The sequence below is a fragment of the Molossus molossus genome, unplaced genomic scaffold (assembly GCF_014108415.1).
Source record: "Molossus molossus isolate mMolMol1 unplaced genomic scaffold, mMolMol1.p scaffold_m16_p_3, whole genome shotgun sequence".
NCBI classification, from domain to species: Eukaryota; Metazoa; Chordata; class Mammalia; order Chiroptera; family Molossidae; genus Molossus; species Molossus molossus.
The window spans coordinates 127,533,206-127,556,654 of NW_023425366.1; the positions used below are offsets into that span (position 1 = coordinate 127,533,206).

Sequence of the window (23,449 nt, forward strand, 5' to 3'; positions counted from 1 at the left end):
AGCTCAATAACTGCCAATTACTTGTTGCCAGATGATGTCAGCATACCTGGAAAACGTGGACCAAGCTCTGACACATTCAGCATCTCCCTCCTGTGTGGCTGTGGACACTGCCATGACTCACTTTACAGTCCCCTTCCCCGTGGCTCATTCGGCAGCCAGTGCTCCGCCTCCTTCAGCAAAGGTGCAGCCTCAGGCTCCGAGCCAGCCCTGGGAGTGACACCGGAGTGAGTCCCTCAGCACCGAGCTCCGGACTCCGTCTCCCGATGCAGGCCTGCTTTCTCTAAGGGCAGTGAGACACGGCCTGGGGTCAGAGAGCACTGTCTCCCGACTGCTGTGACTGCCTTTCTGTCACCTGATGAGGCCCTAACTGAGCAGGGGTCTGGAGCCAACGAACATTCACTCAAGAAACAGTTCTACTGACCCCCAAGAAATGCATCAGTCGCCCTTAATGCCTATGTGCACGCACACACATTCACAGCGGGACCCGGGCCATCGACAGTGTCTTAGTGAGAGAAACGTCCATTTCCCATCACCAGTCCTCGGGAGCTGCTCTTTCAGGTTCTGGACAGAAACAACGTAAAATCCAGGTGTTTGAAAAAATTACCTTAAGGGGCGAAGGGGAGAGGAACTCCTAAGACAAGCAGTAGGGGAGAGAGAAAGAGAGACAGAAAGTGAGGGTGAATAAAAAAAGAAATAACAGGGGATGGGGTGGAGAGGGAGAAGGTGAGAGGCAAGAGACTCAAGGAACAAAACAGAGGGGAGAGAGAAGACAGGAGGGAGGCAGGCTGGGAGGAGAGAGGGAGAAGCCCTTCCTCCAGGACAGCGCAGGCAGCAGGCACTGCCCCCGGGAAGCCTGCACAGGTCTGGGGCCGAGGGCAAGGGCTTCCCAAGGCCAGCAGGCACCTTCCTTCCAACGTGCCCAGCCAGGATGCCTGGTGCGTGCTAATGAGGCAGCCTGGGCAGCCTCGCAGGTAATCGCTCCAAGTGCTCGGGGACTTACCAGACTGGGAGTCAGTGGGCTGCAGCTGGTGGGGCACAGCTTCGGGGAGACCTCAGCAGAGGGGCCTGGTCTCCAGGTCCCTGGTGCTCACAGGTTAGTGGCTGTAAGACGACAGGTTTTCCATTCAGTCAGGCTCCCACCCAAAGGTAGGGAGAGCCGGACCAAAAGGCAAAGGAGAGGAGGGGAACCTGCTTGTGTTTTTGTATTTAAATTGTTTTTGAGCCCACGTAGCCCTGAGAGTCACATGCTGCCTCCAACATCACCGGAGTCATCACATGATACAGGTCCCCCATCATGTGATGAGAAAAAAATCTGCCTAACTTCAGCCCCCCACCCCCACCTCCAGCTCCCAGACTGACAAAGTATTCTGGAGGAGACCCCCTTCTCCCCCAGAATCAGTGCTAGAGGGCGGGGTGCAGATGGAGCGCCCTCAGAGCCCAAGCAAGGCTGAGGTCCGGATGAACAGTCAATGTGCTCGCCCCCCTCCCCGCCACTGCGCCTTGGAGCAGTGCCAGCCTCATTTCAGTCCCGGCCTTTGTGAATAACAGGTCGTCAGCGATTGCTGGCGTTTGAGCTCACACCGTCCCGCCTCGTTCTGGAAAGCCCCTCTCAGCTGCCGCCCCTCCCCACAGTCCAAGCCTGCTCGCAGAGCAGTGGGAGCGGGTGGAGGGTTGGGGCTGTGGAAAGGGACACTGCTCCCGCTGAACCCTCTAGTCCTTTTCCCAGCTGCTGCAGGAGTCCGGCGGCCCGGCCGGCTCTCTGATGAGGTTGCCTCCTCTCCACTCAGTGAGCGGGCTCTGCTCGGTCTGCAGCTCGCCTCTCTCTCTCTCTCTCTCCCCGCCAGTACAATTACATAGATTTGATTTAAACATCTGTTAGGCTTATTTCCTCCCTAGGTAGTCGCCTCTGTTTCTCATTTGTTCATTTACTCAAACAATCTTTTACTAAACAAATGTTCTGGTGGGGCACCTACTGCGTTGCTGGGCACAGAGGAAGGAGAAAGGGAGGAATCTGATGTTGAAGAAACGCATGAAACAAGCTGTCTGGCGTCATCGGTCAGAAGCCACAGAAGCATAAGCAGATGGAAACTGGAGAGCGCGCACTAGCAGACGAGGAAATCCTGCTCGTCGGCGCCCGCTTCCTGCGGCCGCCCTGCTCCGCCCAGTGCGGGGCGCCTGCGGTCACCTTCAGGGGAACTGCTCTGGGGCGTTTTCTCGGCTTTAGGCTCAAAGGAAAGCTTTTTCTTTTGTCACTCTATACCTAGGGTTGAAACAAAGCCCTCTTGGGCCAGGTGTTTTCTCGCTTGTTTGGGGACACATCCTCCAACAGCACCCGTGGAAGTCGGCGGCGGAGACCAGCACCAGCGAGTGGAAGAGGGACGCCCGCCGATGGTGGCCCAGAAGTACACGGGAAAGTTCTGTTCCTGACACTACGGAGGACCAAGGAATCATGGAGAAATTCTGAGTAAAATAGAGCAGACATTATTTAACTATATAGTTGAGTTCTCCAAAAGGGAAGAAGAGCCCGGCCGGTGCGGCTCGGTGGCTTGAGCGCCATCCCATGGACAGAGAGGTCCCCGTTTGATTCCCGGTCAGGGCACATGCCTGGGTTTCAGGCTTGATCCTCAGTAGGGGGCATGTTTCTCTCTCACATTGATGTTTCTAACTCTCTCTCTAAAAAATAAATGAAAACATATTTTAAAAATAAAATGGAAGAAGAAACAGGAAACCGGCGAGCTAAGCACCTGAGTTAATACTGTGTCAACCTTGGGGAGCTGGTGAGGGCTGGGGACATGCAGCCCTAGGACTGTAACCTCAAGAAGGTGTAGGAGACAAAGTCTTGTATCTGGGAACTGAAACGGAAATTTATACATCAACTTAAGGCCCTTAAGGTATATCCCCAGTGAAAAGATGGAACAATAACAAAAAAGTTTACCTTTATATCCAATGAAATATGATAGCTTGTGTGATTTGACTTGAAGTCTGGGTCAAGGAAAAAATGACTCGCCTAATAATTAATAACCAAGGCCTGTACTTGTGTGCCTTTGATATTTTAATATATAATACTTTTATGATTCAAATATACCAAAAATAAGAAATAACACATAAAGAGAAGAACCTTGAAGAGGCAAGTTCCAAAAATTCAGGCCTACAGAATTCCTATAGATCCTTAATCTTGTTAAAGCACACCACAAAGGAAGTAAAAAAACAACCCACAAAATGGGAGCAAATATTTGAAAATCATATATCTGATAAGGGACTTGTATCCAGACAATATGAAGAACTCTTACAACTCTACAGGGAAAAGACAAATAGCCGAAATTAAAAAATGGGCAGAAGATTGGAGTAAACATTTCTCTCCCCCAAATATGCAAATGTGGCCAATAAGCACAAGAAAAGATGCTTAATATCATCAATCATTAGTGAAATGCAAATCAAAACCATGAATGAAATACTACCTTACATGTACCAGGATGGCTGTAAACAAAAAGATGGACAGTAGCAAGTGTTGGGGAAAATGTAGAGAAACTGGAACTCTCATACGCTTTTGGCAAGAATACAAACTGATGTGGCTGCTTTGGAAAACAGTATAGCATACGATCCAGCAATTCCACAAAGACCATTAAGAACTGAAAATATACATCCAGAGAAAAACTTGTACACAAATGTTTCTAGAAGCATTATTCATAACAGCCAAAGAGGAGAAGCAAGTTGAACACCTATCAGTTGACACAATGGAATACTATTTGACAATAAAAAGTAATAAAGTGCTGATACACACTACCACGTGGTAGAACCTTGGAAATATTATGCTAAGTGAAAGAAGGAAGACATAAAAGGCCACATGTTGTATGATTTCATTTATATGAAATGTCCATAATAGGCAAATCCAGAGAGCCTGAAAGTAGATTCATGGTTGCCTAGAGCTGAGGTGAGGAGAGACTGGGAGTGATAGATATCTGAGGTTTCTTTTTGGGATGATGGATGTGCTCTAAAATTATATAGTGTTGATGGATGTGCAACATCGTGAATATATGCAAGGCCAACAAACAGTATGTTAAAAGAGTGAATTTTTATGGTATGTGAAATATGTCTCAGTGAAGCTGGTATTAAAAAGTGGATCATAGTCAGGCTAGTGTGGCTCAGTGGTTGAGCATCGACCCATGCACCAAGAGGTCGCAGTTGGATTCCCAGTCAGGGCACATGCCCAGGTTGTGGGCCAAATCCCCAGTATGGGGCATGCAGGAAGCAATCGATGTTCTCTCTCATTGAAGTTTCTATCTCTCTCCCTCTCCCTTCCTCTCTCTCTCTAAAATCAATAAAGAAAAAAAAAAAGAAAGAAAAAGAAACTGAATCATAAAGACAAATAATCAAGCTATCAGAAGAGAGTTACCTATCTCTTATCCAGATATTTTGACTTCCTGTACTGATCCTTATTAAAATGAGGTTTATTCAACAAAACAAAACAAAGTGGATCATTGATTTAAGTGTAGAACCTAAAGTTATAACATTTTTAGTAGAAAACACAGGAGGAATCTTTGTAAACTTGGGTTAGACAAAGATTTCTCAGAAACAGCACCAAACCATGATCTTCAAAAGATTAAACACATAAATTGGATTCACCAAAATCAGAAACTGGTCTGCTAAAGACTGTGTTAAGTGAATGAATAACAAGCCGTAGGTGAGAAGGAAATATCTGCATATGACACATTTCATAAAGAACTTACACTAAGAATAAAGAACTCTATATAATTTAATTTAAAAATGAGTAACACCTTAGAACAAATACTTCACTAAAGAAGATATTTGAATGGCAAACAGCACATGAAAAAGTAATTAACCGGAGTCCCAGTGGTTGGAATGTCATCCCAAAAGTTTGCAAGTTCAATTCCTGGTCAGGGCACATATCCAGATTGTGGGTTCAATCCCTGCTTGGGTTATGTGCTGGAGGCAACTGATCAATGTTTCTCTCCCACATTGATGTCTTTCTCTCTCTCTCTCTCTCTCTCTCTCCCTCTCTCTCTCAAATCAATAGACACATCCTTGGGTGAAGATAAAAAAAAGTAATTCACTATAAATATAAATTAAAACTACAATGAGCTACTACTTATTGTTAGAATGGCTAAAATTAAAAAGACTGACCATAATGTGTTGACGAGGACATGGATCAACTGGAACTCTCAGACACTGCTAATGGAAATGTAGGATGGTCAGCCACTTTAGAAAACTGTTTGGCAATTTCTTGAATTGTTAAACAAACATCTGCCATATGGTCCAATATTTTGTTCCTAGGTATTTACCCATGAAAAATGAAGGTATGTGTGTGTATTATTACCCTTTAACAACTTTTTATTTTTTATTTATTTATTTTTTTATCCTCCCCCGAGGATATTTTTCCATTTTTTGTATAGATAGAGAGGGAGGGAGAGAGAGGAAGGGACAGAGAGAGAGAAACATCGACGTGAAGGGACACATCGAGTGGCTGCCACCCGCACAACCAACCAGGGCCGGGGACAAACTGCAACCGAAGTACGTGCCCTTAGCGGGAACCGAACCCGGGTCTCTCCGGGCCGCAGGCCGACGCTCTAACCGCTGAGCCAAACCGGCCAGGGCCCCTTTAACAACTTTTTAAAGGGTAAAGGTAAAAGTTTGCAAAAGGCGGAAACTGAAAAATGGGTTGCTTGCATGACCTTTGCTCAGCCTTCTGTTAAGTACAGATTGCCCGCAAGGCCAGAAACCACCCAGCAGATGCGGAATGTGATACTAGACCAGTCAAACTACAAAGAGGACAATGGGCTGTGCAGAGTACTTCAGCAGGAGCTGCCAGAACTAGAAACAGGAATATAGCCTACATCCAAACTGTTATTTGGGGCTGACTCCTTTTTTGGACTCAGCCTGCCTGCACCCAGGCCCATGCAATAAAGTCATTTTGCTCTACATTGGCCTTGCGTTGTGGATGTGATCTCCTGCCGGCTCAGACCTTTTATTTATATATATATATATATATATATATATATATCCATAAAAATACTTGTACATGAATGTTTATAGCAGCTTTATTTGAAATAAACACTGGATACAACCCTATGTCTATCAATAGGTGAATGGATAAACAAAAATAAACAAAATATACTATTTGGCAACAAAAGGAAGGATACATGTCGCAGCATGGATGAATCTTAAAATAATTATGCTGAGTGTAGAAAACAAAAAAAGAGTACCTACTGTATGGTTTCATGTATAAAATTCAAATTTATATTGTCAGAAAGCATTACAGTGGTTTCTTGGGGGTTGAGAATGTGAGGATAAAAGGGGGACTTACTAATGGCAAAAGAAATTATTTAGGGGTGACAGATATGTTCATTATCTTGATTGTAGTAATAGTTGATGGTTTCGTAGGTGCATACATATGTCAAAATTTATCAGATTTTGTAGTTTAAATAGGACCAGAGGCATGGATACATGGAACTGACAGACAGATCTCGGGAAGAGATGGGGCAGGAAGAAATCAACCAAAGAACTTATGAGCATAACACATGGATATAGATATTAGTGCAGATAAGGCAGGGGGTGGGGGCAGGAGTGGGGTGGAATGGTCAATGGTGGGGGGAAGAGGGGATATCTGTAATAGTTTCAACAATAAAGATAAATTTTATTTAAAAAATTTTTTTTTCTTTATTGATTTTAGAGAGAGAGAAAGGAGGAAGGAGAGAGAAATAGAAACATCAATGAGAGAGAACATCAACTGGCCTCCTCCTGCATGCCCCTCACTGGGGATCAGGCCCAAAACCTGGGCATGTGCCCTGACCGGAAATCGAACTGGCGACCTGTTGGTGCAGGGGTCAACCCTCAAACACTGAGCCACACGGGCCAGGTGCAATAAAGATAAATTTTAAAGAAATAACCCTACAAGGGAATCGTATCATCTCACAAGGGAACCCACGTGACAAACCTTGCACACAGTTGCTAAATGCAAGGAGCATAAGAAAACCTTAAAGAAAATCTATCACTTCTCTACAAACCCTATTATATCCATGAAAAAAGGGCCAAATGTTATTAAAAAGGGACAAGAAAACAAAAAAGAATTCTGAGAAATTTTAAACATACTAGCAGAAATAAAAATTGAAAAATGTTGAAGAAACTTCACAACAAAACACATAGATGGAAAATAGGTAAAAAGGGGTAAGAAAATTTGAAGGATCAGCCCAGGAAATCTACTATTTAAATAATAAGTCGAAGAGAAGAAAACCTGAAATGGAGGATATGATCCCACAGTGAAAGAATGTTTCCTAGAACGGAAAGACATGGATTTCTGGATTGAAAGGGCCCACAGAACACTCAGCAAAACAAGTTTGTTTAAAAAGACTCACATCAGTGCACATCGTTGGTTTTAAAAATATCCTCAGGATAAAAGGAGTTCCCAGAAGTTTCCTGGGAAAGGGGGAAACATCACACACATGGACTGGGGGTCAGGATGGCTTTGAACTCCTGATCAGCAGTGCCAGGAGCTGTACCTGAGGAAGGCCTGTGATCATTTCCAGCCCCGAGTTCTGTGCCCAGCCACGCTGTCAGTCAGGTGTGGAGTGGGCGGAGTAAGGATACTTTTGATCTTACAGGCTCTCAAAAAGTTTACCTCTTATGCAGCTTTCTCACTAGAACACGTGTCCTCCACCCAAAATGAGGAAACAAAACTAGAAAGAGAAAGACACAGAATGAAAGCCGCAAAGGCCCCGTGCAGGAGAGGGCGAGCGAAAGTCCCAGGGTGACAAGCAGCTGTGAGCTCACACCTGTGCGGCGGCCGGGAGGACAGCACCTCCTACAGAAATAGACAGAAAGGGGGTTCTAGGAGGGTGGTCACCAAAGACAAAACAGACAAACCTGAAGAAACGCTGATTTATTTGAATATACTGAGACAAGGTTAGCATTTTCAGTAACTCATTTTTTAAATGAGCCGGTTATTAATTCCAGGAAAAACAAAATGTTACAAAAATCCTCATATACCAAGTGACTTGATTCTGAACAATATATACTGACATAACAATGTACACACCATTTAGGTTTAGCCCAAATGATAAAACTTATTTGGAGGAGGGCAGAGGATATATGCATGTGGGGTGGGGAGAAGGAGGCGCTACGTCAGTAACGGCTAATACGGGAAAGAATGCGCAGAGTTGAAATAGATCATCTCTGAAGAATTGGTGTCAGGGTGTAATGGATAGGGCAGAAATCTGAAGTTTTTTGCTGACTTAAAGAAATTTATGACTTTTTAAATTATGTACAGCTTTGTTAAAAATAAAAACAAAAGAATTTTAAAGCCTAAAATGGAGCCCTGGCCAGTTTTGCTCAGTGGTTAGACTGTCAGCCCGCAGACTGAAGAGTCTTGGGTTCGACTTTGGTCAAGGGCACGTGCCTTGGTTGCGGTTCAGTCCCGGCCTTGGTTGGGGTCGAGCGAGAGGCAACCAGTGGATGTGTCTCTCTCACATCAATGTTTCTCTCTCTCTCTCTTCTCCTCCCACTCCATCTGAAGATAAATGGAAAAATTTCCTTCGATGAGAATTTTTTTAAAAAGCCTGAAGTTGAGACTGTGTATTATGATCTGGGCAAACTCAATGAAGATGTCAAGGTGGTGCGAGGGTGGAGAATTAGGTTAGTGTTGGACTTATTACAGGTGACTTTAAATGCCTGACCGCAATGCAACCTTGTTTTATAGGCATTTTCATTACCAGTGACATTTAACTTTTTCAAATGTTAATTGGTCCTTTGTATTTCTGTGTAATAGTTGAGTTTGTAATTTAAAAAATTTTTAGAGAGGAAAAAAGAAGTTGCTTTTTAAAAGAACCAACTGCAGCTTCTTCTGCCCTCTAATGGCATAATTCATCACAGAGGAAATTGTATCTTGATTCAGAAACGTACCTTACTGATTAATTGCAGTGTAAAACATGAAGAACCTATGACAGAGGACAGAAAAGAAGGGATGATATTGTGCACAGAGAATGAGAGGATTATGTGTTCTGGGAGAAATGTCATAAAACTAATAAAGATTGAGACTCTAGCATAGCGAGATCAGAGGAGAAAAAGCAGCACCAGGACTAAATACCAGGAAACCGAAATGGAGCAAGCCAGGATAAGCCGAGTCTCCAGGTCTCAGAGCATCATCAGAAATATTAGGGAAGATCCTGGTTTCCAGTTATTGTCCAATTTGAACAATAAAGACCTAACCTATTAATGAGAAGGTGATCCTAGAACTGAAGGAACATAGATCAACACTTGGCCTATATAATAAAATTTTGGATTTTTTGGATATGACACCTAAAACACAAGCAACAACATAAAAATATAAACAAGTGGGACTACATCAAACTAAAAGGCTTCTGCACAGCAAAAGAAACCATCAACAAAATGAAAGACAACCTACAAAGTGAAGAAAATATTTGCCATCTATCTAAGAAAGGGTTAATATCGAAAATATATCTAGAATTCATACAGCTCAATAGCAAAGAAATAACTCAATTAAAAATAGGCAAACGTTTTAGAAATTTCTCTAAATGATAATCCAGTTCTCTCAAAACTACTAAAAAATTTGTTCTTCTCACATTAACTTATGCTGAAATTGTTAAGTACTTTTATATTGGGCCAATTTCTAGAATATTATGCAATAGTACTGGTTTAGTACCGTGATTTGAAAACTGTACACCGGAGGTTCAGCAGTGTGACGGTGAGCACTTTGCACTCTGAAGACTTGGTGTATCACTGAGTGCTTTTCCCCACAGCCAGGGGATGAAGGCCAGTGTGGCCTGGCCTCCTTCCTAGCAGAGAGATCAGGCATAGCAAATCCACTTTGGGATAGTCTTCCCCTACCCCCATCGATGTTGAAGCCCATGCCTTGGGTTTTGTTTGGGCAATTTCCATCATATAAAAAGTGACCTTCAAGGGAATGACCCTCATGTGCTCCATGACCTCCCCTTTCCTTGCAGGTTATGAGGGGCTCACAATGCCTAAGGCCCTCTGTTTATATTTTCCAAGAGGCATCTGCCTTCTAAAAAAGGACAATTAAAAAAAAAACTTTAAAAATGTGGTATTGTGGCAAAATTTCACATGTCTGCCATGTCTGCCCCTTCCCTCCTTTCCCTGGCTTTTAGCAGTGACATAGTTTCCCCAATATTCACATTTCTTAAAAATTGTTATTATTCTTGTTTCAGAAAACAAAAAAGAATCATTCTACCGGCTTTATTTACACATCATTAAACCTAGCTTAAAGCATACTTATAAATAATGATCAAAGAGCCCAGCCAGTGTGGCTCAGTGGTTGAGCATTGACCCAGGCACCAAGAGGTCGCTGGTTCAATTCCTGGTCAGGGCACATGCCCAGGTTGTGAGCCCAATCCCCAGTAAGGAGTATGCAGGAGATGGCCAGTCAATGTTCTCTCTCATCGACATTTCTTTCTCTCCCTCTCCCTTCCTCGCTCTCTAAAATCAATAAAAGAAGAAAATGTTTTAATTGTATTAAGAGGAGCATCCGGTCAAGATGGTGGCGTAGGTGAACATGGTTCTTGCCTCCTCTCATAACCACATCAAAATGACAACTAAACTACAAAACAACCAACTGTGAGAACTGCCTGAAATCTAGCTGAACATAAGTCCTACAACTAAGGATTTAAAGAATAAGCCACATGGAGAAAGGTAGGAGGGGCGGAAACTCAAAATAGGCTGGTCCCACACCCACACATGGTGATTAAAAATCAGGAGGGCTATCTTGGCTGCAGAGGTCCCCCCTGAGAAATGATGGGTCCCAGCCCTCCACAAGGCCCCCGGCTCAGGGTTCCAGTGCTCAAAAGAGAAGTCCCCATAACTTCTAGCTGTGAAAACCAGCAGGGATTGTGGCTGAGTGAGGAGGGCTGCTGGAGTCCCAGAAGTTCCTCTTATAGGGCCCATGCACGGACTTGCTCAGACTGACTCCCTCTGAGCTCCAGTTTTGGGGCAGTGCATCAGGGACATAGGGGGAGGGAACTGAATTGTTTGAAATGTTGACAGAGACCATTGTTCCTTTGCTGAGCCTCCCCATGCAGGTTCAGGTGAGTGCCTTATCTGAGACTCCATCAACCTGGCTCACACTGTTCTACCCACCCTGGTGATTCCCAGACCTCTCCCAACCCAATTTGTAGGTCCACAAAAGCTGCTTCCAATGGCTTTTCCATACAAATGGCTTATCATGGCTCATACAGAAAATTTTCCCAAAAATCTCTCAGGTTCACAAACCCCAAACAAGCAGCATCTGACCTCAGGGGTGCCCTGTACCTCTTGCTAAGTGGCCCCAGGCCCTGCACTAGTGGAAACCAGCCTTGGTTCACAGTTTGGTCTCTCCCAGGCATCTCAAAACCCAGCAACCCAGCACCAGTAGCAGCCATCTACGGATTGCTTTGTAGCTCATGCTGAGTGGCCCCGGGCAGGGCACACGAGGTGGCTGACCTTGGACTGTACTTCCCAGGAGGCCCTAGAGCCAGCGCACCCGGTGGCCAGCTTCAGACCATGCTGGAACACCACCCAACCACCTCCATTAGTGATACACTCAAGAGGCAGACTCATCAGGTAACAGAACTCACTGAAATGAGTCCTACTCCATGGGTGTTCCCTGCAGAGCAGCTTCTCCACTGTAGTCAGAACCAGTTCTCATAGCAGATTGGTCTGGGAGACAACCCCTCCCACGGACTTGCCAATGGCAATCAACTATAATAGGAAGGTGCACACTACTAGGAAGTGCAGAGAGTTCCAAACAAGATGAACCCAAAGAGATCCACACCAAGACACATCATAATTAAATTGGGAATAAAAAGTCCGGCCAGTGTGGCTCAGTGGTTGAGTGTTGACCCATGCACCAAGAAGTTGCCAGTTCAATTCCTGGCCAGGACACATGCCCAGGTTGTGGGCCTGATCCCCAGTGTGGGGGGGGGGGGCATGCAGGAGGTGGCCAATTGATGTTCTCTCTCATCGATGTTTCCATCTCTCTCTCCCTCTCACTTCCTCTCTAAAATCAATAAAGGAGACTTCCGGTCAAGATGGCAGGTAGGTAAACGCGGAATCACGTCCTCCCACAACCACATCAAAGTTACAACTAAACTACAGAACAACCATCATTCAAAACCGCCTGAAATCAAGCTGAATGGCAGTCCTACAGCTACGGAATTAAATCAGCAGCCACATCCAGACTGGTAGGAGGGGCGGCGGCGGCGTGGGCTGGTCCCACACCCAAGTGTGGCGGATAAAACTCAGGAGGCTCCCGCGGCTGGGAAGGTCCTTCCTGAGGACTGAGGGGTCCCCGTCCCACACCAGGTGCCCCACTCAGGGTTCCAGTGCCAGGAAGAGAATCCCCATCACTTCTGGCTGGAAAAACCAGCAGAAACTGAGGCTCAGGGAGGCTGAAGCGGCTGGAGCCCCAGGCAGCTCCTTAAAGGGCCCGTGCACGGACTTATCGGACTCTCTCCCTCTAAGCTCGGAGGGGAGGCAGCTCGAGGGGCGCCAGAGACATACAGGGAAGAACTGAGCTGTTTGGCACAGGAGCGAGGGCTGGAGAGGGGGCTTTCTCCAGGACAAATGTGCTGTCAGAGGCCTTTGTTCCTTTGGTGAGCCCTTCCCTGGGGCGGCAGACAGAAGCCATATCTGGGACTCCAGCAACCTGGCTCACACTGGTAGCCCCACCCTGGTGATTCCCCGAGGCCCTACCCCGCCCCACCCAACTTTCAAGCCCACCCAAGCTGTTGCCACTTGCTTAACCATAGGATTGGCAGGTCTTGGATCCTGCTTCAGGTTTTTCCTAAATTCTTTCAAACGAGCAGCATTGGGTCTCAGCGAGCCCCATACCTCTCGTTAAGTAATACACAGAAACAAACACAGGGAGGAAGCCAAAATGAGGAGACAAAGAAACAGGTCCCAAATGAAAGAACAGAACAAAACCCCAATAAAAGAACTAAGCGAAAGGGAGATAAGCAACCTAACAGATACTGAGTTCAAAATACTGCTTATAAGGATGCTCAATGAACTTAGTGAGAACCTCAGTGAACTTAGGGAGGGCCTCAAGAGCAGAAAAAAGGACCAGTTAGAAATCATGGATACACAGTTAGGATTGAAGGAGGCATTAACTGAAATAAAGAATAATTTACACAGCTTCAATAATAGAGAACATAAATCCAAGGAGCAAACCATCGATTTGGAATATAAGGAAGCAAAAAATGCCCAATCAGAACAGCAAAAAGAAAAAAGAATCCAAAAAAATGAGGATAGTGTAAGGAGCCTCTGGGACAACTTCAAGCGTGCCAACATTTGCATCTTGGGGGTGCCGGAAGGAGAAGAGCGAGAACAAGAAATCGAAAACCTGTTTGAAACAATAATGGCAGAAAACTTTCCTAACTTGGTGAAGGAAACAGACATACAAGTCCAGGAAGCACAGAGAGTCCCAAACAAGATGAACCCCAAGAGGCCCACACCAAGACACATCATCATCAAAATGCAAAAGATTCAAGACAAAGAGAGAATCTTTTTTTTTTTATCCTCACCCGAGGACATTTTTCCATTTTTTGTTCAAGTAGAGTGGGAGGGAGAGAGAGGAACAGAGAGAGAGAGAGAAATATCGATGTGAAAGGAACACATCGAGTGGCTGCCACCCGCACGACCAACCAGGGCCAGGGACAAACTGCAGCTGAGGTACGTGCACTTAGCGGGAACCGAACCCGGGTCTTTCCAGACCACAGGTCGATGCTCTAACCACTGAGCCAAACCGGCCAGGGCAAAGAGAGAATTTTAAAAGCAGCAAGAGAAAGGCAGCTAGTTACCTAAAAGGGAGTTCACATTAGGCTGTCAGCTGATTTCTCAAAAGAAACTTTGCAGGCCAGAAGGGAGTGGCAAGAAATATTCAGAGTGATGAAAACCAAGAACCTACAACCAAAATTATTCTATCCTGCAAAGCTGTCATTTAGAATCGATGGACATATAAAAACTTTCCCAGACAAGAAAAAATTAAAGGAGTTCATCACTACCAAACCGTTATTATATGAAATGATGAAGGGTCTTTTTGAAGAAAAAGATAAAATGTATGAACAAACAAAATGGCAATGAATACATATCTATCAACAATGGAATCTACAAACAAAATGAACAGGTAGAACAGAAACATTCTCATAGATACAGAGAACATTTTGTTGGTTGCCAGTTGGGAGGGGGTTTGGGGGAATGGGTATAAAAGGTGAAGGGATTAAGAAGCACAAATTCATTGCTAGACTGACAAACCTCAAAGGGAAAGGGTTGGGGGGGTGGGTGGGAAGAAATAAACCAAAGAACTTATATGCATAACCAATGGACACAGACAATAGTGTGGGAAAAGGTGGGAGGGGGGCGGGAGTGGGGAGGAGGGGGTCAATGGGGGAAAAATGTGGAACATCTGTAATACATTTTATATCCAACAATAAAGATTTGAAAAGAAAATAAAAATAAATAAATAAAACCAATAAAGGAAAAAAAATAAAAAATAAAATAAAATGGAAATAAGAAATAAATGCTGGTATAGCAATACTAGATGCAATAGACTTTAAAACAAAGGATATAGCAAGAGACAAAGACCCAGCCTTTCCACTTCTAGATATTATTTGAAGAAACTCAACACACTACATTGAAAAGACATATGTATCTACATGTTCATTGCAGCATTATTTACAATAATCAAGATATGGAAGGAAGTAACTTATGTTCATCAACAGATGAATGGGTAAAGAAGAGATGGCACATATACACAGTGGAATATGACTCAGCCATTAAAAAACAAAATTAAATCTTGCCATCTGCATAAACATGAATGGACCTAGAAGGGGGTATTGTGCTGAGTGAAATATGTCAAAGACAAATGATTTCACTTCTATGTGGAATCTAAAAAACAAAACAGAAAAACAAACATAATAGAAACAGACTCATGGATAGAGAACATTTTGATGGTTACCAGGGTTGGAGGGTGGGTAAAAAAGGGGAAAGGATGAACAAGTACAAGTTGGTAGTTAAAAATAAACACAGGGATGTAATTTATAGCATAAAGAAGAGTCAATAATATTGTAATAACTATGTATGGTGTCAGATGGGTACTAGATTTATCGGGGTGATCACTTCATAAATTATATAAATGTCTAACACTGGGTTGCACATCTGAAACTAATAAAATATTGTTCAACTGTAAAATTTTATAAAATTTATTGTATTAAGGTGCCAGTGTTTCTACAAAAGATTATTTTATTTCGAATCTTAATTTATGTCCTCTCTTATATTACTATCTTTTACTACTAAGAAGGTAAAACTAAATAGAAAACTATACTGGCCAAGCCAACTTAATAGCCAATTACCAAATACCTCCATTTCCAAGAGGAAAAGCAAGATTCATGCTGGTGTTGGCTTTCATATAAAATTACTGCTCAACCTCCATTAGCTTTTTTTTTTTTTTTTAATCCTCACCTGAGGATATTTTTCCATTGATTTTTTTCAGATAGGTTGGGAGGGAGAGAAACATCGATGTGAGAGGGACACATCGATTGGTTGCCTCATGCATGGGATTGAACCCCAAACAGGTATGTACCCTTGACCAGGAACCAAACCCATGACGCTTCAGTATGCAGGCCAACGCTCTAACTGCAGAGCCAAACTGGCCAGGGAACCCTTCATCAGCTTAAAAAAAAAAAAAAAAAAGTGCACAAAGAAATTAGCAATAGCTATTTTTATCACAGTAAAATGATCTTTAAAATAATCGGAGACTGGTAAACTGTTTAGATAGACTACACTACTAATTCATGTGAAATCTGAGTATTACCCTAACTCCATCTTTCCCACATGAATGTGCTGAACTATTAATTACTCACATACAGCAGCCCCCAGTACCCTTTATAAAGGACTGAAGTGGCTTATTCAACTCTTGCCTTTCATGACCATGTGCATTCTTAAAATTCAAAGTGTTCATGATTTATGAAAAGAAAAAGTAGGACACACTATATACATATTTATGTATTAGTGAGGCTTTTTTTGTTTTGTTAAAATGAGACCTGCTAAAGCCAGAAAGAGTTTGGCAGTTGTATAAAAGGACTCAGAAAAGGGCATGTTCCAAATCAGAGCTTTTGTTCCATGTAGTTTTGTACAATGACAGCATTCAATAAAGATAGGAAAAAATGGACAGATATATGGGGACACTTGCACAAATCAGGATGAATAACTCACTAACTAGCTTTCCACACCTCTGAAACCCTGGCTTTACCATTTCTAAAAACTTAGCTCCCTTCCTTTGGCATTCGGAGACCAGCAAAGAAGTTATTTTTAGGTCTGACTGTAAGGCTCTCCAATTCCCTTGGCTCACTGAGGCAGCTAGGTATTGGAAGGATATTTTCCTAACCTATAGTAGCTACAAAATTTTCTACCCTAGAAAAAGGTGACACCACTGGTTTATAGAATGTTTGCAAAATGTAACTTCAAAGCTCAAAAAAGTTTCATTTTACCAACTCAAACATTCTTATGTGCAAGCCATAGTTTGGCTTCTGGAATTAGACTAGACACATTCCTTTTGAGAAGCTCCCACTTAGTCCATGGAGGGAGACGACCAGGCAGAGCCCATAGAAAACAACATGGAGTTTCACTACAGCATGTTCAGTGAAGCTATGGCTATTGTACATGGGCATGGGCAGGCAGGTACTGAACAATGAATAGGAAACTGTGAGACAGGTAAAGGAGGAAATTCCATCCAGATGAAAAAGCCAAGAGCAGAAGATATGGAAATACAACATGGCCTTTTAGGGGACCAGTAAAACTAGGTGGGTTTTACATGTTGTCCAACCCCTCCACACAGCAGGGAGGAGTAGGACTGATTAGGCACCAGGCTTAAGTATCCAGGGCTGAACCAAACCTTCATAGGCACTGGAGTTTCCTGCTCAATGTCGCATTAGACATCATTTTAAGGGATAAGTATAAGCACCTAATAGTGCCTGGCAAAATTATTTTAAAAAATTTCTTTCGCCCTGGCCGGTTTGGCTCAGCGGTTAGATCATCGGCCTGTGGTCCGGGGTTCGGTTCCCGCTAGGGGCATGTACCTCGGTTGCAGTTTATCCCCGGCCCTGGTTGGGTCGTGTGGGTGGCAGCCACTCGATGTGTCCCTTTCACATCGATGTTTCTCTCTCTCTCTCTCTTCCTCCCACTCTATCTCAACAAAATGTTGAAAAATGTCCTCGGGTGAGGATTAAAAAAAGAAAAAAAATTCTTTCAAGTCTTTAATTTCATTAAGCTGTGCTCAGAACCCTTACCTAAGTTAGGGGGCTAAACTGTTTAGGTACAGCAAGATGGATAAAGGTGAGCAGATTAGGGGGATGGTGTGTGGTAGAAATGACAAGGTGCAGGCAACCACAGAAAGGACAGTAGAAAGAAGAGTGACAAAGTGTTGAGTTGATACCTCAGGCCTGAACAAGGATGGAGCCAACCAGGTTGTAGACAAAATGTTGAGTTTAAATTTAGGAAACAATCACAGGTGATGACTAACTCCAGAAAATTGTCATGAGTGGGCTGCAGTTAAAGTGAAGGTCAGGTGAGCTTAAAGATGTAAGGACAATAGACCTAGGTAATGAAACCAACCACATGATGGAATTTATCATTAAAATGAGTTCTGGGTGCCAACATCTTGAGTATGGGAGGTATCTGGATTTGGGTCCAGATTGCTAGTAAGGACCTAAGAGTGCAGTCTTGCCCTAGCCAGGTGGCTCAGTTAACTGGAGCAGTGTCCTGTACAACAAAAAGTTGTGGGTTTGATCCCTAGTTGGGGCACATATGGGAAGCAACTGATTGATGTTTTCTCTCTCTTCCTCTAAAATCAACATGCCCTGGCCAGTGTAGCTCAGTTGGCTGGGTGTCATCCTGTGCAACAAGAAGGTTGCTGGTTTGATTCCCAGTCAGGGCATATGCCTGAGTTGTAGGCTTGATCCCCTGTAGGGGGTATGCAGAAGGAACTGATCAATGTTTCTCTCCCACATCCATGTTTCTCCCTCCCTTCTGCTCTAAAAACTTATTTTAAAAATCTTTTAAAAGATTAGTTGAGTTTTCATTAAAAAAAGAAAGAAGTGAATAAACATGTCCCCAGGTGAGGCTAAAAAGAAGTGTAGTCTGGCTGGAGAATAGAAGCCGAAGGATTAATGTGTTTGTGGTGGGGTGGGGAGGGCTGGGAGTAGGCAGGACATCCTGTCTCTGGTGATGGATGTCTGGGGATTAAAGGAAACTGGGTTTCACTGAAAGGCAGCATTTCCCAAACTGAGTCCTGAACAGCTTTCATGTTAATAACATTTGTGGGTCCCTTATATAATTTTTCTTTTAAATTACCTAATACTTTTCTTTATACATTAGAAACATACTTAAGAAAGCATGTTTGCGTATCACTAGAAATCAGGTTCCAACGACTACACACAGTACTGTAGCCATGCACACCCTGGAAACCCGGAGTCAAGGTAAGGAGATGCGAATTCTCCCTCTCCTTTCCCACCATCAGGCCTTCTTAATCCATTTATATGGCTGTTTCCAAAGTGTCCTAACTCCCAAATCCTGTGAATAGCTTTTCACTGCCTACACTACATTTCCTGAGCCACAGTAATGAAGGACGTCCATCAGCTGTATGCAGTGCTTCTGCTGCCTGGGCAAAGACGCTCACCAGTGTACCCTTTGTAGCTGGCACTTTGCTTATTTCTGGCCACCTACTTACTCACCTCAATAAAGCATATGTCCTGTTTACTTCAAAATCTTGTATACTCAGTTCACCTTAAAGGCTCAAAGGGTATTTTAAATAGGAAAATGGAAAGAGAAAAAGACATGACACTACTTTCTTCAAATAATGTAATATTCCACATTTGAAAAGTTTACTGAAAACTTTTATTGTAATCAAAAGTGACATAACGGGATTGTAATGAATTCAGCAAATCATTCTGCTGATATTTTAGAACTGATACCAGCTTTTGCCAGGCAATTAAAAAAATTCAAATGTGAAAATTTCACAGTAAACTCCACCCCAACTAATTAATGGTGGTTAAAAATAATAGGTCCTAGCAAAAACTCTCATGTTACATGGTCACAACTCACAATTCTGTACAAAAGTTCGTGTTATAAAGCTCTGATGTAAAAATCAAATAATCAAGCAGCAATATTTTAAGTGCAGCACAGGGTCTTCCATATCATTATTTACAAGGCTTGAATCTCTTTACATTATAACAAAATTTAATACAGATGACTTAGTAATTAAGTCAATTTTTAAAATCTGTCCATTTACACAGTGACAGATTTCACTTTTTGGTCATCTTTCTCCTTCTCCTTTTCTTTATCTTTGCTCTTCTTTGATTTCTTTTTCTTGTGTTTGTGTTTCTGGCTTTTTTCCAATTCTGCTTCAGGGCCTGCATGCTTCTTATGCTTCTTATGTTTTTTATGTTTCTTGTGCTTTTTCTTTTCCTTCTTCTTCTTCTTCTTCTTGCTGTCCTGACTTTCTGCAGAGCTGGCACTGCTACTGTGGCTTCGAGTTTGGCTTCCAGAAGGGCTGTGACTTCTACTTGGACTGACACTAGGACTGCTCTGACTCTGGCTCCTGGTGACGCCTACCTGGCTGGCGGCGGCGGCTGCTGCTGCTGCTGCTGCTGCTGCTGCTGCTGCTACTGCTGCTGTGTCTGGGCTCTCTTTCACTTTCTCCACAACTTTTTCTTTCAGTTCCTTAGAAATTTTTCCTGAAGCTTCTTCCTCTTTTATTACTGATGCATTGCTTTCACTATCACTTTCATTATAATCTGGTTCAAAAGCAGCTTCATCAGTTTCTCTAGTTAAGTCAGAGCAAAGTCGAGAGGGGTGACTTAACTGGGGCTTAGGCTTGGTGGCATTCTTGTCAACTTGCCCAGAAACCTGCTCTTTTTCAATCTGTGGGTCTGGTGGATTAAGTACATATTGTAATTTATTGCCACTTGACTCTTTACTGTTCCTTGTTTCTAATACATGCTTCTCACGATCCTTACAAGGGTTTTTATCTACAGATTTTGTCTCTTCACATAAGCGTTTAGTATCATAAGTGGCTTTATGATCATGAGGTTTTTTGTCTCTTGAGGGACTAGAATTACTTTTTTTGGAATCTCCTGTTCCCTTCTTAGGCAAATCTCTCTCCTCCCTTGGCTTAGTTTTCTGTCCAGATGCAGAATCTTTACTCCGAGAAGGAGAGTCTTTCCTTCTTGTTAATTCATTCCTTTCGTCTCTACGTTTGGAACTTGAATATTCTCTACTGTCATAGTCCATTTTTTTGTCTCTATTGGGAGTAAAGTCTTTATTTGAAGAACCTCTAGTGGAATCATGCTTATCTGAAGGTCTAGTCTCTTTGGAAGATTGAGACAAACTTTTAAAATTTCCTTGTTCATTGAGACGGTCCAAATTACTATCTTTCTCTGGCTGAGTGCTGCTCTTCCTCTTTTCAGGGTTTTCCTTTTCCAACACCGAGTGATCTCTATCTTTGGTTTTCCCTTTTTCATTAGATGTGGAGTTTTTTGAACTTTTGACCTCATGCTGTACAATTTCATGGCCCACTTCCTTGGTGAGTTTCTGAAGTTTCTCTGCTGGCTCACTTTCTTTTTCAGTATACTTGACTGTATTTGGTGGTTTAGTGCTAACATTTTTTATAACACTGGCAGGTTTCCCTACACTTGATATAGGCTGTGTGGCTTTAACATCTTCTTCTTCAGATTCAAAGTCATCTTTATCCCATTTGGACTGAGGAACCTGAATCATAATAATGACATCTTCAGCAGGAGCTGTATTGTCATTATTATATTCTTCCATAGTTTTGATGACAGTTCGCTTTGTATCTGTTTTTTCTTCAGATTTTCTCACAGGACTGCCTCCAGTTGAACTTGTACTTAAAAGAATTAAAATATTTTAATTAGTGAATAATTTACTTTTATTAAACACTGATAAATGTAAAAAGGCTGACTTAAATGTGTTTTTAACTTCCAAAAGGAATTATTTTGCATTAAGAGATATAAATGATTTAAGTATATGACTGCATAAAAACAATATGACTCACCCCAAAAACTTAAAACCTTATCTTTAACAATTCCTTTCTTTAGAGATAAATCAGCCTAACCCCCAATATCAATACACATTCTTACTTAACATATTCCACTTAAATAAAAAGTACCAACATGGATAAAATTAAAGAAAATTCTCTCCCAAAACAAACACCCAAACCCACCCATCCACCACTATCAGATACCTGGTATAGTCCACAAGAGTGGAGCTGGATCCTTCAGTTCCGGTTACTTTTCGTCTGACCTTTCCTTTGACTTTTTCTTGTTTAACTTTGCTAGATGTTGACTCCAATTTTTCAGAGGGTTCTTTTGTATTAGATACATTTTCTGTACTTCCGATTTTTTTACCAGTTTCTCTGTTGAGCTTGATTTTTTTGGCTGGGGCTGTTGATGAAGTTTTGTCCTTTTCCGGGGTCCTATCCATCTTTTCAATATCAGGTTCCATTTTGCGTTTTGGTGATGGTTTCACTATTTCAGTTACTTCTAATTTAGAGATTTTCATTGAAGATGACTCAAAATCTTTATCTACACCTTTTTCTTCAGTTTTTCTCTTTCTTTTTTCTCCCTTGCTGTCAAGAGGCTTACTTTTCTCATTAGGCTTCTTGGTCTTGTCTTCCTTACCAGTTAGTTTTTCTGATTTGACATCTTTGGGATAATCCTTCTTCACTTTTTCCTCTTTGACAGGTTTTGTCTCTTGGTGTTCTTTTGCTGACTTAGAGTGAGCTTTTCTGGGGGTGCCAATGGTCTTTTCATCTTTTTGAGAGGAAGATGATGATTTAGTACTGTCAGTCTTTGGAGTCTCCTCTTTGGTTTTTTTAAGTGGAGGTTCAGATCGAGGAGATTTTTCACGCTCTCCCTCTAGTTTTTCTTGAGGACCCTTAGCAGGTTTTACAACATTTTCTTTTTTGGACACAGTCGATCCATCATTTTTTCGTTTGGTCTTGTCTCCTTTTGCTTTTGGTTTATCCTTTTCTCTCCTGTCTTTTTCAGACACTGATTTAAAAGTGATGGATTCTGCATCCATTGGTTCATCTCTAACTGGTGTAGCATCATCTCTACTCGGGAGAATAAATAATGAGTCTGTTTTATTTTCTTCACCACTTGTAGGTTCTCTTGATTTCCTAGAAGTTTCTAATAACTCTGGGTTTAGAAAGCCTTCACTCTCGTCCCCCTTTCTTCTCCTTCTATGTTTCTTATGTTTGCTTCCTTTACCATCTCCTGGAGCATTGTCACTCTCCTTCTCTTTTGACTTTGTATTATCCTTCTGATTGTGACTGTCTCTTGTTGAAAGCTTTTCTGGATAGTTGCCACCTATGTTTCGACTTCTATGACTTTGTCCACCAGAATAATCTTCTCTCCGGCCTCTTGTAAAGGGAGAATTCCTGATATTAAGTGGTAAAAATCGCTCTGGAGAAAAGTTTTCTCTATTTGCTGATGGTCGAGGCTGTGCTCCAGCTGCATAACCTTTGTAGTATTTTTCATACCACTCTCTGTATTTCCTCTCCCATTCTCGGTAACGTTCTTTTTCAAATGGGTCTCTAAAGTCAACACTCCTCCCATAATAAGCTTTCATGTCATAAGGTGGTGGAACTTCTCTGTATCTATTAAAATATTCACGTTCTGTTTCCCCTTGAGGTACAGTACGTTTGTTGGGAGATTGTCCCCTAAATGCTTGAGGGGATCTTGATCGTGAATGATATCGTCTATATGGGGGTGACCTTGACCTAGATCGATGATATCCATGAGATCTAGACCGTGAACGGTAATTTCGACTCTTGCCTCTGCCTCTTCTGGGGTATGGAGGTGATCGTGAATAGGAACGAGAGTGTGAGCGGCTAAATGATCGAGAATAAGAACGTGACCGCGTTGAACCAGATCTTGATTTAGAATAAGTATAAGAACTTCTTGAGTATGAGGAACCACTATAAGGAGATTTAGACCTAAAAACAAAAACAAAACAATAGTTGATAGTTGAGAAATATATACAAAATAAAACACAGACTTAGATTGTAGCATGCTTCTCCTTGTGGTTCCATGTTTCTTTATATCAGATTTCATCTTGGACAATTAAAGAGGCACAGTGGCCTCTACTGGAATGGAATAAAGTACTCTACACAAAGATCAGGATCAATCACTTGTTACAAAACAAAAGTGAAATCTTAACAATTAGAGTGAAGTGCATTAATGTACCGTGAGTTATATGAGCTAATTAACTTAACATTTAAAAAAATGCCAATTAAATGTAAATTTTACTTCCTATCTGCTTATTTAATTAAGTATGAGTAACTGTTTTTTCCTATCTCGGCCAATATAATCTAGCTTGAAAAGAAACCGCATTTCAAGTGTAAGCTTAA

At 42.3% G+C, this 23,449-nt stretch overlaps 1 protein-coding gene across 2 annotated transcripts in view; it reads right to left on the reverse strand.

Moving 5' to 3' along the window:
- Positions 1-18,944: 18,944 nt before the first annotated feature.
- The window catches only part of RBBP6 (RB binding protein 6, ubiquitin ligase), a 32,436-nt gene continuing 27,931 nt past the window's right edge, over positions 18,945-23,449 (reverse strand). For both annotated transcript variants that reach the window (XM_036278763.1, XM_036278762.1), the window contains 2 exons: positions 21,281-23,035; positions 18,945-20,923 (listed from right to left, as the gene is read on the reverse strand). In XM_036278763.1, coding sequence (XP_036134656.1) covers positions 19,306-20,923; positions 21,281-23,035 — 3,373 coding nt within the window. In that variant the 3' untranslated portion in view covers positions 18,945-19,305. The remainder of the gene's footprint in view (positions 20,924-21,280; positions 23,036-23,449) is intronic.